The sequence below is a fragment of the Typopeltis vanoorti genome, chromosome 25 (assembly GCF_054136105.1).
Source record: "Typopeltis vanoorti isolate ZY-2024b chromosome 25, IOZ_Tvanoo_1.0, whole genome shotgun sequence".
In the NCBI taxonomy this organism is placed as follows: Eukaryota; Metazoa; Arthropoda; class Arachnida; order Uropygi; family Thelyphonidae; genus Typopeltis; species Typopeltis vanoorti.
In genome coordinates, this window is record NC_143573.1 from 50,807,373 (window position 1) to 50,827,742 (window position 20,370).

The 20,370-nt window shown below is 35.0% G+C and overlaps 1 protein-coding gene across 3 annotated transcripts in view; it reads left to right on the forward strand.

Moving 5' to 3' along the window:
- The window catches only part of LOC150092739 (C2 domain-containing protein 5), a 615,319-nt gene that overhangs the window by 462,659 nt on the left and 132,290 nt on the right, over positions 1-20,370 (forward strand). For all 3 annotated transcript variants that reach the window (XM_090414825.1, XM_090414826.1, XM_090414824.1), the window contains exons 23-24: positions 10,124-10,246; positions 15,449-15,532. In XM_090414825.1, coding sequence (XP_090270951.1) covers positions 10,124-10,246; positions 15,449-15,532 — 207 coding nt within the window. The remainder of the gene's footprint in view (positions 1-10,123; positions 10,247-15,448; positions 15,533-20,370) is intronic.

The following is a 20,370-nucleotide window of genomic DNA, read 5'->3' on the forward strand; positions in this document are numbered from 1 at the left end:
TATTACATTCCTTGCTCCTGTGGTCTTGCCTACATCGGACAAACTTCACGGAGTTTAGAAATCAGACAAGAAGAACATGTTGGTGATGTAAACCACAACAGAAGTATCTCTTCCAGCTTAGCACAGTATGCATTGTCCATTGTCATACCTTATGCTGGCTCAGTTTCAACAAAAACAGCAAAACTCATGAGGTCTTTCAACATCAGGGTTGTCTTCAAACTACACGACACATGGTAAGATTTCCTAAGGACACTATTGCCTTCTATAAGTATGCAGGTCTGTATAATATCCCATGTTCCTGTGGACTGAATTATATATGCCAAACATCAAGAAACCTGGAAATCCGAAAACATAACATATAGAGGATGTCAACAACAACAGAACAGATACCTCAGGATTAGCCCATCATTTCTCGATTTTGAACCACTCCATCAATTGGGATAACAGCTCCATGTCTTACATTGAAGAAGATTTCAGATGTAGAAACTTTTAAAGAAGCTGCAGTGGTACTCCGGACAGGAGATAATCTGAACAGAAATCAAGGCATGATACTGAAAGACATTTGGAAAAGCTTAATAAATTCACTAAGCTTAGCAGAATTTAATTTCACGGAAAACTATAAAACGCAATCAACAAACAATGACTAAGACTCCGTGCTCTTGATATTACACATCATTTCAATTTTAATTAATTTAACTGTTATTACTCCATTCTTCTTTTTTACCAGTAAACGTTAGTGTACCTATTTTCTTGTCCTGAAGAAGCCAGACAGAATTAACTGGCGAAACTTGTTTATTTATGAATAACTATGGTTAACTACTAATAAATCCAAAAGGAAAATATCTCATACTTAGTGTTAATGTGACCAAATATAAAAAGTTACAATTCCTAAAAATAGAGATATAATACAAAAATGTGATACCACAAAAAGACGTATTAGTGAAACTCAGTTTGGTTTCAGAAATGGCCAAGGAACAGGAGAAGCACTTTTCTGCATACGTATCTTACCAAAAGGATGCAGAGAATAACAAACTGACCTTCATATTTGTTTTATTGATTTCAAAAACGCTTTGAAAAGGTCCAGCATAATGAACTCATAAAAATCTTAGAACAACTAGGTCTACATGATAAGGATGTTCGTTGTTGTATGGTAGCATCCTCTAGCAAGAGGGTTGCGCAGATGAGCAGCTCTTCTCCATTTCTCTCTGTCTGTCGCCTCTGTCATTCTTAAACCAATCCATTCCACGATGTCATTGAACCATTCTCTCTAGTTGGTCTTCCACATCTTCTCTTCCCCTCAACTTTCCCTTGTAATATAGTTCTTGTCAGGTGTCCCGAAGAACCTCTCAGAAGATGTCCTGCAAATCTAGTCTTTCTTTGCATAATATTCTTTAACAGTGTTCTTTCCATCCCAACTCATCTTAAAACTTCTTGATTTGATATTCTTTCTGTATAGCTAATCTTTTCCATCTTTCTATAACACCACATTTCCAATGCATTAATTCTTTCCATATCTCTCTTTCTTAGTGTCCATGACTCACTTCCATAACTTGCAATACTCCAAACTGTTGCTTTAACTATTCCAATTCTAACTTTTTAATGCCGATTTAGCTTTGCCTATTCTATTTCTAATGTCCAACTCTGAAGTTCCTTTCTCTGAGATCTAGCTACCTAAATATTGAAATCTTTCCACTTCTTCTAAAATCTTTCCTCCACATCTTATTTTTACATTATCTCCTATTTTTCTGCCCATTATCATTATCTTGGTCTTTTTTGTGTTATTCTTAGTCCATACTCTTTACAAGAGTTTTCAATTCTTTGAATAATTTGTTGTAACCCATTTTCACTTTCTGCCATCACTACTATATCATCTGCATATCTTAAGTTATTAATGATTCTTCTGTTTATTTTTATTCCTTCTTCTACATCCTCAAGTTCCTCTCTAAACATTTGTTCACTATAAAAGTTAAACAATAATGATGATAACTTGCATCCTTGTCTGACTCCTCTCTCTCCACCGGGAATTCTCCTGTTTCCTCTCCATTTACACACACTGACGCTATTTGTGACCAATATAATCTCTTTAAAATTTCCAAATCATAAGAGTCAATATCAGTATTTTCTAGAATGTCAAAAAGCCTTTCATGTTTTGCTGTATCAAATGCCTTTTCAAAATCTTCTTCTTATTATTGTGCTATCTTCTCTCGAAGGTCAGCGACCATCTTGGCAAACAAACTGCGCTCTTGTGCTAATCTGAGCAGTTGTGCACTGCTCTTTCCTGTCCACGTCTTGATGTTCTCAAACCATGATATTCTTTTTCTTCCTCTAGTTCCTTTGCCACCAATTCTTCCTATCAAAATAGTTTGTAGAAGTTGGTATTTGCTGTTTCTCATGATGTGGCCAAGATATGATGTTTTTCGTTTCTTGATTATTTGTACAAGATGTTTAGCTTTGCCAATGGATTTTAAGACATCTTCATTGGTAATTTTTTCTGTCCATGATATCTTTAGCATTCTTCTGTATAGCCACATCTCAAAGGCTTCGATTTTCTTGATGGTTGTCGCCTTCAATGTCCACGTTTCAACTCCATAGAGCAGAATAGACCACACGTAGCATTTCAGCATTTGGCATCTGACTTCCATGTTTAGGTCTTTATTGCAGAATAGTGTTCTCATTTTCATGAAGGACTGCCGTGCAACTTCAATCCTTGTCTTTATATCTATTTCTGGATCCCACCGTTCATTAAGCCAGTAACCAAGATATTTATATCTTGACACTTGATCAATATTTTTCCCTTGAGTGTCAGTTTCATTGATGAGGCTGGATGTTTGCTGATGATCATGTATTTTGTCTTGTCGATGTTTATTCCCATTCTTTGGCTTTCTATGTATACTCTGTCAATGAGTTTTTGGAGATCCATAATATTATCTGCAATTAGCACAGTGTCATCTGCATATCGAAGGTTGTTAACAATCTTTCCATTTATTGTGATTCCCTTTGAACATTCTTCCAATGCTTTTTTAAAGATTGCCTCTGCATATATGTTGAACAGGAGTGGTGAGAGCACACATCCTTGTCTCACTCCTCTTTTGATGTTAATATCACTGGTGGTAATGTTGTCTAATTGAACAGTAGCTGACTGATTCCAATACAGATTTGTTATTAGTCTTATGTCTTGTTCGTCTAGCCTTATTTGTTGAAGGACTTCTATTAAGTTAGTGTGTCTGACTTTGTCGAATGCTTTTTCAAAATCTATGAAACACATAAAGACAGATTTCTGTTTTTCTATGCATTTTTGTATCAATATTTGGGTACAGAAAAGGGCCTCTCTAGTACCAAAACCATTCCGAAAGCCGAATTGTGTTTCACTTAGAGTTTCTTCACTTTTTCTATAAATACGATTCTGAATTACTTTCAAAAATATTTTTAAGGTTTGGCTCATTAGACTAATAAGGCAGAAGTCACCACTGGAATTCGCTTTGGGACAGTGATAAATGTAGATTTGAGCCAATCTGATGGAAATTCATCACTTTCATATATTTTATTAAATAGTTTTTCAAGAAGTTTGATGTTATCTGGTTCTATTAATTTTAAAAATTCTGTTTGCACACCATCTGGTCCACTGGCTTTTCCTGTTTTACTTGTTCGTATAGCATTCTCTATTTCGCATTTCATGATTGCTGGTCCTTGAATGTTATCTTTTATATTTATAGTCTTCTGTCTAGTATCATTGAAAAGTTCTGTTACATATTTTATCCAAATCTGTGCTTTATTCTCTTCTTCTAGAACTATTTTTCCATTTTCGTCTCTTAGAGACACTATTTGCTTTTTCCTCAGTTTTCCAGAAATTTCGTTGATTTTCTTATACAGATTGAAATTATCATGTTTCTTCTGAAGCAGTTCAATTTCAGTACATAAATTTTTCATCCAATTTTCCTTGGCTTCTTTTATTTTTTTCTTGATGATGTTATGTGTTTCTGTATACCTGGCAAGGTCTTTGTTTTTGTACATTCTTCTTGTATCAATAAGAGAAAGAATCTCATCTGTCATCCATTCCTGTTGTTTTATATTATTCACATAACCTACTTCTTCGATACTTGTTGTTACGATGGCATTCTTTAAGCTATTCCAAAGAGATTCCACACTTTTATTTTCTTCTATGTTAATCTGTTGTAATCGCAGGTTAAGCTGTGTCTTGGCACTTTTATTTATGTTCGGGTCTTTCAGTTTTTCTACATCAATTTTCTTTTTCTTCTTTTGTGATTTTTTAGCTGATTTTAATCTAAGACGTACTTCTGCAACTATGGGATCTAGAAATCCCAAAAACAACTTTCCACCATGGTTTAGTGTTTTCTCCCCAATAATTCTTAGACAAGTTATAGCCTCTCTAGTTCCTCTGTTGGTTCTGAATTCAAACTGTTCCTCATTCATTTCTTTTTCTATTTTATTCCTAATTCTCTCTAAAATTATTTGCACCAGAATTTTTGCTGTGTGAGTTATAAGACTTATCGTTCTAAGATTGTTACAGTCTAAAACTCCCATCTTTTTTGGAATGGGGATAAAAATTGATCTTCTTAACCCCTCTGGTAATTCTTGTTCTTCATAAATTCCATTAATAATTTGCCATAACACTTCCATACCTTTTTTTTTTTCACGTATATTCCTTATAAGTTCTATCTGTATACCATCTATTCCAGGGGATTTTCCTTCTTTCATCTTTTGAATTGCTAGATTCAATTCCTCCCTCGTGATGCACAGTCTCTTCCCACTATGTTCTTTCCTCTGATTTTCTCCTCTTTCCCTGTCTTTGTAAAGTTTACTTACATATTCTTCCCATCTCTGTAATATCTTCTCTTTTTCTATCAGAATTTCACCTCTTTCATTCTTGATTGCTTCAGTCCTTAGCATCTTTCTCCTTCCTGACATCATATTAATGTTTTTATAAACACCTTTTATGTCCTTTCTTTCTGCCTTTGCTGTTGTATCTTTACTTATTTCATCTAACCACTCTTCCTTTTCCCTTCTTATCTCTCTTTGTATCTCCCTACTCAAGTCTTTATACTGCTTTTTTTCTCCTCTGTTTTACTATTAACTAACGTTCTTCTTTGTGTTATTTTCCTCAAAATATTTTCCGTCATCTATGGTTTCTTTCTTTTCTCTCTTTCCTCCTCTTTTTTAGCTAAATGTAATTCTGTAGCAGTAATTATGCTTTCTTTCAGAATCTTCCATTTTTCACTTGCATCGTCATTTTCTTGTATATTTCTCTCATTCATTTCTTCCTCTACTTTCTTTGAGAATTCATTCGCCGTACTTGGTATCTTCAGCCGCTCCATGTTCCATGATTTGTTCCATTTCCCTGCAGTTACCTTTTTTAGATTAATCCTTATCTTAGTTGACAACAATATGTGATCTGTATCACAGTCTGCTCCTGGATATGTTGTCTTTTATAATGTTTCAATATCTTTTGTTTATCAAAATATAATCGATCTGATTTCTTCTACTATTTATAGGATGTTAGAATCATTAAAAACCTCTACTGGGGACCAAACTTCATCTGTTGTAACAGACAACATCAGGACAAGCAATATCAAAATTGAAAGAGGTGTGAGACAAGGAAGTGTATTATCTCCACTTCTGTTTAACATCTACTCAAAAGTCTTATTTCTCAAGGCCTTAGAAGGAAGAAAGGAAGGAGTAACGAAAAATGACCAATTAATAAATAACTTATGCTATGCAGATGATACTGCCTTAATTACAACAAATATTCAAGATCTTCAACTACTCCTAGGATGTGTCAACAAAGAAAGCACAGAAATGGGCCTAAAAATTAAAACTGGCCAAAAATAACAAAACTTTTGAGAATAAGTTGAAACCTTCCATTACACCTGACTTAATTCTAAATGGAAATAAAATCAAACAAGTAAACAAATTCATATACCTGTGATCCTGGCTCAATGAAACTTCAGACTGTGAAATGGAGATAAGATCAAAAATTTAAATTTGAGTACGAATGGTGAAGTGCTACATATGGTCAAGTTTACTATATCGAGTTGAAACATGGACGTTATCATAAAGGCAAATACAATAATAATAAAAAAATAAAAAAAAACTGGAAGTCTTTGAAAAATGGATATTTAGAAGGATGCTCAAGATCCCATGAACAGAAAAGTTGAAGAATGATGAGGTACTGAGAAGAATAAATAAAAATTGAGAATTAATCAATATTGTTAAAAGAAGAAAAACTGCCTACTTAGGACATCTAATGAGAAACCATGAATATAACTTTCTCCAGGTAATACTAGAAGGTAAAATCAGCAGAAAGAGAAAACCTGGAAGAAGAAAAATATGGTTAGACAATATAAAAAACTGGACTAAACTGAACACAGAGCTCTTAATCAGAACCACTGAAGATAGAAGCATATTTGCCAAGGGGGTCAGTGAACTCTGTTAGGAAATGGCACTTAAGAAGAACATTTCCTCGAAATCTGTGGTGAAATTGCAATCAGTCCCATTGCTTTATTGACATCCAGATTACTCAGTATTTGAAATGCTCTCTCCTTAGCTTGCACTCCTAAATCTCAAACAGCCACACATCTAATATTAAAACTTACATCTTCAGGATGAAATACCCCAATAAAGTGTTCATTAAACAACTCTACTGTGTCTTCTCAACCTGATATCAAAATGGGAGATATTCAGATAAGCTATTTATTTTATGCGGATAGTGTTATGTTTTTACATAAATCCAGTACAAGACTGCAGAATTCCCTCACTAAATTGAATAACTGCCATAATAAATTTGGTGTGAAAATCAGGAATAAAATGATAAAAACTGTGAAAATAGGTAGAAACATTGAAAACCTCAGATATATTCTGAATGGAGAACCTATTGAATAAAATATTTCAGCTATTTAGGCATAATATTTAGTGAAGTTGGCAAATTAAATAAGGAAGTAGACAACAGAATTAGCTGTTTTCGTAGGAAGTCAACTGAATAAATTATATGAAATAAGAGGGAAATTAGGTAATATATGGAATAAGAGGGAAATTAAGCAAAACTAAACTAGCTATATACAAGACAGTGTTCAAACCAGTTTTAACTTATGGATCTGAGAGCTAGCTTAGAAATAAAACAGTTGATTAAAGACGAGAGATATGAGAGCTCTGAGAAAAATTAGCATAGTGAACAGTGGGATCAAAAGCTGAATCATATTAAAAATGAGGATATCAGGAAGGAACTTAACATTGTTAGCATTCTATAACATTATCAAAAATATATATTGAGACTCAGCAGCCAAAATACAACAGTTAACTAGAAAACGTGATTAATTGTCAGAGAGAGTTTGCCCTATTAGCTGAGTAGGAAGGTATCCTCTGTGGGTTCTCAGATATAAATCTCAAAAAATAAAAGAAAATAAATAGTCTGCTGTAAACAGTAGAAAGAGAGAGAAATTAGCCACCTTCCATGCATGGTCTCCTGGGTCATGCTAATAGGCAATGAGCCATTAAAATAACTATGAACCATAAAATTTTTATTTAATTTTGTTGTGATGTAATTTATCTCTGCTTCATTCACTAAATGAACAAATTTCTATTTACAGCAGTTAAAGCAAAACATTTGTTTAAAAGAAGTTAATGTAAAAATTGTTCCCACTGATGATATTAATGGTATTGTTGTTAATACTGTGCAGGTGTACATTAAGTATTCTAGTCTTATTTGTAAGTGAATGCCTCAATTAAGATTCTACAAATTGATTTTATTTACTGCAGTAATCTGGTCCTTCTGTGAAATATCCCCTTCAGTAAATTGGCTTTGCAATCAAAAGACTCCTTAAAATGTTTTAATGTTAAACCACATCACATTAAATACCAAAGCAATGTATGGTATTGACCATAGAACACATTTTAAAACTATGTACAATATATTGTACATAGTTTTGAATTTTGTATGTGATTTGATCTGAATGGAAATCATGGAAATTACATTGCTAGAAATCTCTAAATAATATTGAAAAAGAGAAATCCATGATAAATGATTAATTTATTTAATGGTTTTAATTCAGAACATTAGAATAATAAAAAAAATTATTTAACTTATTTGCTCATATTTTGCTAGTATTACTTATCTTCCCTTCCACATGAAATAACCATGTGGAAAGGGAAGATATACAAACAGCTAGAGTGGACAGCCATGGGCTTCCTTCTCCTTTAGCCAATTTGTATGTAATATGTCTGAGCCATGTGGCTCAGACATATTAGATATATTTTAGTCCATTTAAACAACAAACACCCTTAAATACCGTCTTAGATACATTAGTCACAAGCCTTCCGAATGGTTCATTATCTTTGTTGATTTATAGAAGACCTACCTACACATACTTGAAGATATGTGCACGAATAATCACACAGTCATCCAGCTCAACAATATTGTATTCTAAAAGCACTAACCCACAGAACCAGTGCTATCTGTTATGATGATAATGCTCTTACCACTGAACCCACTTATCTGTGCCACACTTTTTCAGCCACTAGCTATAATCTCCCAAAAAAACAGAAAAAATGCTAATCACCCTCTAAAATGCTCATCATCACCCAATACATGAGAGCATAGCAAAACTGTTATCATTCCATACATTCAGGGTACATTGGAAAAGATATCCATAGTGCTTAATTAATATCAACTCTTACCACATTTAACACGTTCGCTGCCACGCTACTTTGGCATAGTCTGTTCCCCTACGCCGAGCTGTTTTACTTCTTCAAGGTCAGTACGATAATCTCGTTACCGGAGGTAAACGACCTACGAGTATACTCGTAGTTGGCTTGTACAGAGCATATACGGTCTATGAGAATACACAGTTTTGAAGCTAGCCCCACAAGCCAAGCATTTTCACTTCTTCAAGGTCACTACAATAATCTCGTTCCCGGCGGTAAGCGTCCTACGAGTATACTCGTAGGTGGCTTGTGAAGCAGGATTACCCACTACGAGTATACTCGTAGTTGGCAGCGAACGTGATAAACGATATATCAAATTGGCAACTCTCATTCGTTCACCTAAGGACAAATTCTCTCCTTTATCACATCCAGGAGTGTATGAAGTGCCTTGTACTTGCAACCTAGCTTATTATGGACAGACAGAAGAACCATTGAGAGAACAAAAAAAAAAACATTTGACACCATTGTTATGGGGAGAGGAGGTAAAAAAAGTGCTAAGCAGAAGTCATTGTTTTTATTTTATTTCGTATGATGATATAGCGGTCGTGAGCCCCTTTTACGTGGAAGTACAGCACCATCTCAGTCCTCCTCCCCCATTTTATCCGGGCTTAGGACTAGCATAGCTGATGAATCAGGCCTCTGGCTGGGTTTTAAGTATTCCTGACTGTAATCCATGTGTATTCACGGAGCTGGTTTGCCTGTTCTGGGAGACAAAAAAACACAAACAAGTTTCTGGGTAAGAAACCCCCTACCTCTGTATGAGACCAGCTAACTCACCTTTTAATCGAAAAAGCCAGATAAAGGTTCTTCATGTCACGCACAGGAATCTAACCCAGGTCTTTTCAACCAAAGGGCTGTCTATACTGACTGAGCTATTGTAAGTCAGAGAGACTGTTTTGTAATCAGTAGCAGAACATTCCCCAAACCTAAACAAGCATGGCTGTATCAATTTACCAAAAATCTGGGAGACAGTCATTTTAAGATCAAATTAATGCTTATTAATTTTCTCTTTATCTAACTGGATTGTGCTAATTAGGACTTCCTTTTCCTGTGTTGTTTGTTATAATTTTTAAACTGGTCCCACTGTTAACTAATTGTTGCTATTTATGTACTCTGACTAACTGTTTTTGTTTTCTGAAGATACTGGGTTTGACAACAGCAAAATATCAGCAAATAAGAAAATTATATTTATTTAACTTATTGTTCTTGTGTTGTGAGTTAAAACCAATAAATGAATTATGATCTGCCAACACACAAGCCTTTCTACCCTTTTGAGAGCCACAAAAGTTGATTTTCTAGTTATTATCCTTATAATATGTTTTGTGTATTAGATAGTATAAGTAAACTGAAAATTTATATGTTTGGCATTTTAAGGTTAACATAGCGAAATTTATTGCCTTATGTATAGGTTGATGATGCTGAAGACAGTGATATAATAACATTACTAACTGATTCGAAAATCCCAGATGGATTTGGATTATGCAACACGGAAAATATGCCAGGGGTGGAAAACATTGTATGCAACTTACAGGTATATCCTTTAAGGAATGTGAATATATAAATATTTAAAATTCACCTTATTACTTAAACTATATTTAACAAGAAATTATATTGAATAAATAACTTTTATTATTAAAAGACCAGAAGATAAATGATAAAATATACAAAGAGCCAACAAGTTTCACTAGCCACTGTCTAGCATTTTCAAGGCTGAACTGGTGTGAAAACAATATGTCGATGACATGTTCATCATCTGGAAAGACACCATGGAAACCTTCTCGTATTTCTGAACAAAATCAACTCACTACACAACAAGATCGAATTCACTATAGAACTAGAGAAGAACAAAGAACTTCCTTTTCTTGACATCCTAGTGAAGAAAGAAGATAACAATTTCCAACTGTCCATTTACAGGAAACACACAGATACTGGTAGATATCTACATTATTCGTCCAACCATCATAGATCACAAAAGCACAGCATCATTCACATGCTCCGTAATAGAGCCTTAAGATCTATTTCGAAAGAAACAGATGTGCAGAGAGAACTGTCACTAATAGCTAACACTCTATCTCTTAATGGATACCCTTCTAACATTTTAAACAAATGGCTATTTAAAGACAACCACCAACAACATGTTACAGTACCCCAATATGTGTCCACAGCTGTCATTCCATATATTAATTCAGTTTCCACAAAATTGGCGAGAATGTTAAAAGCTCATAACATCAGAGTGGTTTTTAAACCAACTACCATGATCAGACAAATCTTAGGATCACCTAAAGATGAGGTACCTTTCTTCAAATGTCCTGGAGTATATGAAATCCCATGCACGTGTGGCCTTTCTTATATTGGTCAGACTTCTAGAAGTTTTGAAATAAGACAGAAGGAACATATGGGGGATGTCAATCATAATAGAATCATCACATCTGGTTTAGCACATCATTTCTCAACATCAAATCACATTATAGATTGGAAAAACAGTTCTATGCCTTACATTGAGAATGACTACAGATACAGAACTTTAAAAGAAGCAGCTGTGGTATTACGCACAGGCAATAATTTAAATAGAAATCAGGGCATTGTTCTTAAAGACATATGGAAAAATCTCATCATCTCTCTTGGTTCGACAGAATTACAATATACAAACAACTACAAAACACGTGGTCATGTACTGGAATCTGACTGAAGCTTTCGAACACATTCACACCTTCCAACAGAATAATCAAATGTAACGGCCTAACAGTTATTAAAGTGTATGTTTGAAATGTAACTCAATGCATTTGTTTTCACACCAGTTCAGCCTTGAAAATGCTAGACAGTGGCTAGTGAAACTTGTTGGCTCTTTGTATATTTTATCATTTATCTTCTGGTCTTTTAATAATAAAAGTTATTTATTCAATACATCAGACCAAATATGTACAATTTAAGAAATTATATTCTTGTGTAATCCTTTAATTGTGATTATATTTCATCTGAAAAGTTTGCATGTGAAATATAATCATACTAATATAGAAGCTGTTGCCTCAGTATCCAGTGATGAATAGCACTTCCTTTCAGACTTATATGTTGGGCCATTAGGGAATGACTAATGTTCTAGAAAATAGAACATTAGTCATTGTAGGCTGCAACAAAATAAGTTAATTTTATATTTAATACGGGGTGATATCGAGTAATTTTTAGATTGAGTGTTGCTCTGTGATAGTGCTCTGGAACAAAATTACAGTGAAAGGGAAATTGTTATGTAGGTTGGTCTGAGAAACAGATTGAATGGCATGGATTTTTAGAGAATGATATGTAGATAGATTGAATAAGACAAAGAAGCAAATGTAGGTATGCATGAGTGCGATGTGTTGATTGACCACTAGGCTTGTTTAAATTACAATAATTAAGAGTGTGGTTTAAGTGAATCAGATGTTAAGAAAGATTTTTCAGATATTAAGAAAGCATATGAAACTGATGGTGAAGATTAGAGTGCAACTGACCATAAGAAAGTTTGCTAGAATGGTTAAAAAAGGAGTGCTAGTAACTCTAAGATGATGAGCAGGGCTGACATTGAAAAAATAATGTGTGACTGAGTAAAATAGTGAGAGAGAGAGAGAGATAGTGAAAAAATGAAGCAAGATTTGTAAGCCAAGTTGGTGAAGATGAGGCAAGAGATAAAGCAGATGCAGAGTGAAATGAAGAGAATTGTAGATATGTAAGGAAGAGTGAAAAAGACTCATGAATGGCATTGTATGGGGATTCAGTTATTAGAGGTGTGATAAACAAGATGTACAAGGTTTGTTTTCTGGGAGGTAGAAAGAGTAGAGTGATTGAGGCATTGTATATGAGGAGTAAACAAGCAAAAAGAGTTGGTAGTAAGAACAAATGACTTGATTGGAAACAAGAAGAATGTAAGACTGGGTTGTTGAGCAGATTAAAAGATAATAGTATAAGAGGAAAGGTATGTATTATGTATGTATATGTTAGAAATGACAGTGATGAGATCAGGCAAAGAGTAAGGATTATGAATGTATGTTAGTTGAAATATGTGAAAAAAAGGGGGTGTGGACTACATTTGAATAGCTTTGGTGTGAATCATCTGGAGCTGCTGCTGGAAGGGAGATTAATCAGTAGAGTGCATCTGAGCAAGTAAGAAGTGATGTCGAAGAGGAGAAAAGTAAGGAAGGAGGGTTTGAAGTGATGCTAATGAATGGAAAAATGGGTAGCATGAGTGTAGAGAATGAGGAGAACAAATAGGCAAGACAGACAGACGGAAATTTGGAGGGGGTGTTAAATGGAGTGAACAGGGAAACAGACAGCAGGAGAAAGGTTGATGTAAAGAGAAAGTGCAAGTAGACAAGGAAGGAATGGGATAGCTTGGGATTAGGCAAACATTTGGGTTTGAAAAGGGTCTGGGATGGATAATGAGAGAGAGAGAGGAATGATTCAAGTAAGGCTTGGAGAAGTCACATCTGATATGTGATTAAACTAAATTTATTATAGTCTAACCAAGTGAAAAATAAACTTTCGACATCTTTCGCTAAATCCAGAGTAATTTAATAAAAAGGTGGCACACCGTTTGGCAACTGCTATAGATAGAGATGACCTTGCTAATGCTTCTGCCTGGTATCTCCACTTGGGCCTGGCTCCCACTGAAGAGACCTCAATAAAGGTCGAAACTAGTCTGGGTAGTGGCCTTCCCTTAATGCATAACATTATACATATCTGCAAGGAGATGTGTTTTGCATTATGGGAGATACTGAAATAGGAGTGACATTATGGGAGATACTGAGATAGGAGTGATGTTAGCTTGCTCCACCTTTGCAATGAGTTTCCCGGTGTTGTACCACCTTACCCCAGTCCTGAAGATACTTTCAGGCACAAACTTTGTTTGCTCACACTTGGATAAAGGATTAAACTAAATTTATTATAGTCTAACCAAGTGAAAAATAAACTTTCGACATCTTTCTCTAAATCCAGAGTAATTTAATAAAAAGGTGGCACACTGTTTGGCAAATCTTATAGGTAAAGATGACCTTGCTAATGCTTCTGCCTGGTATCTCCACTTGGGCCTGGCTCCCACTGAAGAGACCTCAATGAAGGTCGAAAATAGTCTCCCTTAATGCATAACATTATACATATCCACAAGGAGATGTGTTTTGCATTATGGGAGTACTGAGATAGGTGTGATGTTAGCTTGCTCCACCTTTACAACGAGTTTCCCGGTGTTGTACCACCTTACCCCAGTCCTGAAGATACTTTCAGGCGCAAACTTTGTTTGCTCACACTTGGATAAAGGTGCCGAGATACTTAAATTTAATTACTTACTGAATAGGTATGTCATCTATTTTGATATCAATTTTAGGTGTTGTCTTTTTCCTAGTTATTGCCATGGTCTTATTTTTCTTGGAATTAATAACAGTGAAATATAAGCCAGTTAATAAACATCTTTTTTATAAAATAGTTCATTTGGTGGTGTTAAAATCATTAAAATAAGTCGAATAATGTTCAACCTAAGCTTGTCTATTATATTATTGTTATAGTGATTTTTTTTTATAATTAAAGTCAACTATTTGAGTTAAAAGGGCACGTCTTCCAACTAGAAAAGATATACCTTATATCTTTTGTAATCGCAATTGTTATTATTATTATTACCCTAAGACCCATTGGAGTCAAAGACTCATCTGAGGTCCCTTTGTCATACACACAGCTCATCATATACCATGCCATAAACACATTCAAATTCTCTACAAACACCATAGTCTCAGGCAAGGCATTCCAATCTCATTCACAACTCTGCATGCAAAAAACCTGCTTCTCACTCCCTTGTTCACACACACTCCTTATACAGCTTCCAGGGAATGACCTCTTGTTCTTCCCTGATCTCTCACCATTTTATGAAAAACCTCTAAACCATTGATCCTATAACAACCCTTACCAACTTGTACATCTCTATCATATCACCCCTCTTTCTCCTGTCCACTAGACTCTATAAATTGCATCTTTTCAACCTTTCCTCATATTCAACATTCCAGAGATAAGAAACTACCTAAGTCAGTTGTCTCTGGACCCTTTCCAACATCTCTTCATTCATTTGAAAACCAGGTTACTAAATCTGTGTACAGTAGTTTGTGTGGCCTAATCAGTACCTTATACAAGGGAATCTCTGTGCTTCTACAAGTCACTGTCTTCTGCATCACTCCCAGAATTTGTTCTGTTATTCTCACAATTTTGGCAATTTGTCCTCTAAATTTTAGATCCTTATCCACTATCACCCCACGATTTCTGATTTCCTCTACCTTCAATAATATATCCCCACCAAGCATAAATTCTACATCCCATCTTTGTTTTCCAAATTTTAAAACCTTGCGTTTTATAATATTGAACTGATATCCCCACTTCTGAGCCCATTCACTGAGTCTATTGAGGTCTTGTAAGACCACAACATCTGTTCTATTCCTCATAGTTCGTCCCAACTTTCTATTATCTGCAAACAACTGAATCTCCCCATCCAAATCTTCCCCAATATCATTAACAAACAGGTTAAACAGCAATGGCCCTGAAATAAACCCCTGAGGCTCACCACTAGTGACTTTCCTCTTCCAGGATATTGTGCTTATGTTTGTTATGTATTGACTAAGATATTTTAATTTGGTTATTGCACATGTGTATTTGTACAGAAAAATCCTGTATGTATATATAGTATTTTTTAGAATTTCAGATATAATATGCAGTTTTATCTTTTTAGCTTTTCACTCAAATCTACAGAACAAAGCTTCCAAGCATAGGACAAAACAAGTACTTCTCTCAGACTTTTGAAGATATCATTCAGGTAAATAACATTACCTACTGTTTGTTATTGGAAACAAAAAAGAGAAACAGTTTTAATATTTCTTAATCAGTCTTATGTGAATTTTTGGAAATAACATCGTTCTTCCTCTCATTTCCGATAACTTTTAAACTTATTATTATCTGTGAAATGTGCTATTTATATAACAAAATGAATGCATGATTGGTGATTTGTTATGGTTACTAGGGCTGCTTAGAAAGATGCAATGATTTTATGGTGTTATTAGCAAACTCTGCGAATCTTACTCTCACTTGTTTATTTTATTTAATTAATTTATTTGTTTTGTTTTTATAAATTTTCTTTTTCATTCAGTCTTAATAAAAAATAAATAAATAAAAATTCTTTAAAAATCAGTAAACTTCTATCTCGTGCCTCATTTGCACCCCACACATGGCACTGATGTAGTTATTGATCTCTCGGCCTCTCATTTATGGTATGATCAGTATTCAAAAAAAGAAGTGAGAAGTCACAGGTAGGGATTATCACAAGAGTAGGAAAGGTTATAGATCAATAAATGATTTGTTTTACTTCTTTAAAAATGCCAAGAGTATCAGAAATAAGGAAGATAAAAATTGTTGAATTCATTGAGTTTATGTGCCTAAAAAATATGAGTGAAATTAAGAGAATTCAAGATATGTGTATGAAAAAGTGAAAATGATGAAAAAATGATATCAGTTGGAAAGAGGTAACAAAAGACCACGATTAGCATTGTATGGGGATTCAATTATTAGAGGTGTAAACAAGAAGCACAAGATTTGTTATCCTGGAGGTAAAATGAACAGAGTGATTAAAGCATTGGATATGAGGAATAAGTGAGAAAAAGAGTTGGTAGCAGTAACAGGGACATATGACTTGACTGGAAACAAAGAACATGTAGGATTGGATATCAGGAGGTTATCGAAAATGATAAAAGATAATAGTGTAATAGGAAAGGAAGTCAGTGTGTTGCCCAGCCATGACAGTGATGAAATGAGACAGAAAGTGAAGATTGTGAATGATATGTTAGTGGAAATATGTGAGGATAAAGAAGTGCAGTTTGTTAATGTATAGAATGAGTTTGAAGGACAAATTGAACTGTATAAGAGTGATGCACTGCATTTAAATGGTTTTGGTGTCAGTTATTTGGAGAGACTTCTGCTGGAAAAGGTACAGAAATGAGTGCAGAGAATGAATCTGATCAAGTAAGAAGTGATGTGAAAGAGCAAGAGAGTAAGAAAGAAGAGATTGAAGTGGTTTTATGGATGAACAAGTGAGGAGCATGAGTATAGAGAACGAGTGTGCAAAACAAACACAGAAACGCGGAGGCTCAGGGTGGACAGGGGAACACAGCGTGAGAAAGATTGATGCTCCATGAGGATGTGAATGTGTATGTGTAGACAAAAAGGGAGGGGGGGGTGAACTGGAATCAAGGAAAAATAGTTGGATATTTGAAGAATGTTCTAAGATGAATAAGAAATAAAAAGGTCAGAGTTAGGTATGGAGAAGCCACATCTAATAAGTGATATAAGTGAAATTTGCTATAGATCCAGGAATGGGCTGTTATCTTTGTATACAAAAGCTAGAAGTGTAAGAAACGAGGCAAATGAAATGGTTGCATTAATTGAGTCTGTTCACCCAAGATTTGTTAGAATAAGTGAGACATGGTTGGATGAGAATGACATCCTGATGACATGTTTCATGAGAATAGAAAAGGTAAAAGAGAGGAAGAGTGCTATTGATGATAGAGAAAGAGAAGTTCATACAAGGTAGAGATGCAAGAGGGAAATAGTGCTTCTCGTTTTGAGGCAGTATGGTGTGAGATAGAGGTGAATAGAATGAAAAAATGGGGTAATAAGATAGCAACTGGAAGTAAAGAAAATTAGTTTCGTGAGTTTTTGAGGGCAACTACCTCATGCAGTATGTAACAGAGAGCACACGAGGATTGAGGGTCTTGGATTTGATCATCTAATCAGAGAATGTTATTATAAATGAGGTGTTGAATCACCCCCCCCCCCCTCCCCCAGTTCGTGAGAGTAACCATGGCATGATTACCTGAGTAGTTGCCAGCAGTGGGAGGACCTCTGTGAGGAAGGGGTATATGTAGAACTACAAGGCTTGTGATTATGAGAAGCTCAGGAGACAGTTTTGTGATATTCAGAAATAGCTAGCAATGTCTAAATGTATTCCAATGGTCAGAAGCTTAAAAAAGGTATTTGTGAAATGGATGAATGAAGAGATTAAGCATGCAATACAGAAGGAAAAGGCATTATGGAGGCAGCATAAGAGGAGTGGTAATAATCAATTCCATGAGGATTACAAAGGAGAGGTGAGGAGGGTGACTTGGTTGGTAAGGGCAGCAAAAGTGAAGTATGAGAAGCAATTAGCTAATGAAGCCAAAAAGAATCCTAGGGAGTTCTTTCACTGAGTAACCAAAAAAAAAAAAAAAAAAAAAAAAGTGATTACAGAAAGATGACATTGATTGTAAAAAATGGTATAAGAACAACTGCTGCAGAAGATATAGTTGAGATATTTTATGAGCAATTCATAAAGGTCTTTCATTCTTGTAAATGTGACATCATGAAGAGTATGAGAGCAGTTGATGAGCAAACTTGATGTTAATCAGGCTGTGGGACTTGATAATATATAACCATGTATTTTGAAGGAATGTGCCAGGGAGTTGGCATATTCCTTGACATATTTGTGTAATATGAGTCTTCAACTGGGAGTTTCAAAGGAGTGGAAGGAAGGCAAGATTGTGCCGCTTCATAAGGGATGTGACAGAACTCAAGCATCAAATTATAGACCTATCTGTATGTTAGTAGTTGTGGCTAAAGTGTTGGAGAGGCTGGTGAGAACCATGATCCAGAATTGGGTTGACAACAATGTTATTATCTTGGTTGACAACATGCATTTGCTAAAGGGAGCTCATATTTGAATAATCTACTTGCCTATTACAATAAGGTGACAGCTTCATTGGACAGAGGAAAGGGATATACTGAAGTATACTTGGATTTTGCAAATACTTTTGATTACTGCATGATCAGTTGATAGTCAAACTAGAGCAGATGGGATTTAATATTAGATTAGTGCACTGGATCAGAGATTGGCTATCCGATAGGTCTCAGCTCGTTGTTATGAGAGATCAATATCCCAAAAGAGGAAAGTCACTGGTGGTGTGGCTCAGGGGTTTGTTTTAGAGCCACTGGTGTTTACTTGTATGTTAATGATATTGGTGAAGATTTGGATGGGGATATTCAGTTGTTTGCAGATGATATAAAGTTGGGACAAACTTTGAAGAGTAGAGCAGATGATGTGGCCCTACAAGAGAACTTGAATAGATTAAGTAAATGGACACTAGAGTGGGGGATGCGAGTGCAATGTTGTGAAATGTAAGGTTTTAAAATTTGGGAAATAAAGATGAGATGTAGAATTCATGGATGGTGGGGACATATTGTTGGAGGTGAATGAAATAAGAGATCTTGGGGTGGTGGTGGATATGGATCTAAAATTTATAGGACACACTGTTAAAATTGTGAGCATAACAGAACAAATTCTGGGAATGATGCACAGGATACTGACCTGTAGAAGTAAGGAGATTCTTATTTCATTGTATAAGGTATAGACAAAAATCCCACACATGAGCTACTGTGCGCAGATTTAGTCACCTGGTTTTCAAATGAATGATGAGATGTTGGAAAGGGTCCAGAGATGACTGACTTAGGTAGTTTCTTATCTCTGGAATGTTGAATATGAGGAAAGGTTGAAAAGATGCAATTTATAGAGTATAGTGGACAGGAGAAAGAGGGGTGATATGATAGAGATGTACAAGTTGGTAAGGGTTGTTATAGGATCAATGGTTTAGAGGTTTTTCATAAAATGGTGAGAGATCAGGGAAGAACAAGAGGTCATCCTTGGAAGCTGTATAAGGAGTGTGTGTGAACAAGGGAGTGAGAAGCAGGTTTTTTGCATGCAAAGTTGTGAATGATTGGAATGCCTTGCTGGAGAGTATGGTGTTTGTAGAGAATTTGAATGTGTTAATGACATGGTATATGACAGTAGTTCTCAAACGTTTTCGATTCTCGGTGCACCTTGCTGAATCCAGTTTTTCCCAAGGGGCCCTATGTCAAATTCTAACAAGTACACTTTGCAAAATAGCGAATAATTTTTTTAAATTAAAGAGTTAGGTAAAAATAAATAAAACATGTATTTAAGATCACAAAAAAAAAGGTAATTGAACAAATTCAACTAATTATCATTAGTGGGATGGATGAGCCTGTTGATCACCGCACGTTTTCTCAAATTTGGAATAAAACACAGCCACCCTCATTTCCTTCTCCACATTGATTTTCGGTCAATACTTAGTTTTTATTATAGCGACCGCTGAAAATCCAGCTTCGCACAAATAAGAAGTTCGCAAATGGAATTAAAATTCTCTGAGCTTCTTCACCCAGAAGGGGATATTCATCTTTTACTGATATCCAAAATTCAGTTAATTCCATGCTGCTAAATTTTGTTTTCAAAGTATTGTCACAAGACAACTCAATAAGATTCTCTTCTTCTGGCAGTAAATTCAGATGGAGCACTGGCATTAAATGGATCTTGAATCCATGCAAATTTATCGATATTATCATTGTGAAAATATTTCTCAAACCAAGTGATAAGCTGTGATAAGTGTTCTTCAAAAATGGATTTCATACCTCGAGAGAAATCAACTCCATTCGAGGTCAAAAACTGTTTCAACAAGGAGAAACATTCTTTGCCTCCATCTTCATTCGTTTTTCTTTTCCATAGTTTTAGTTTTTTTATAAAAGCTGAAATTTTCTCAATCGACTTTAAAAGGT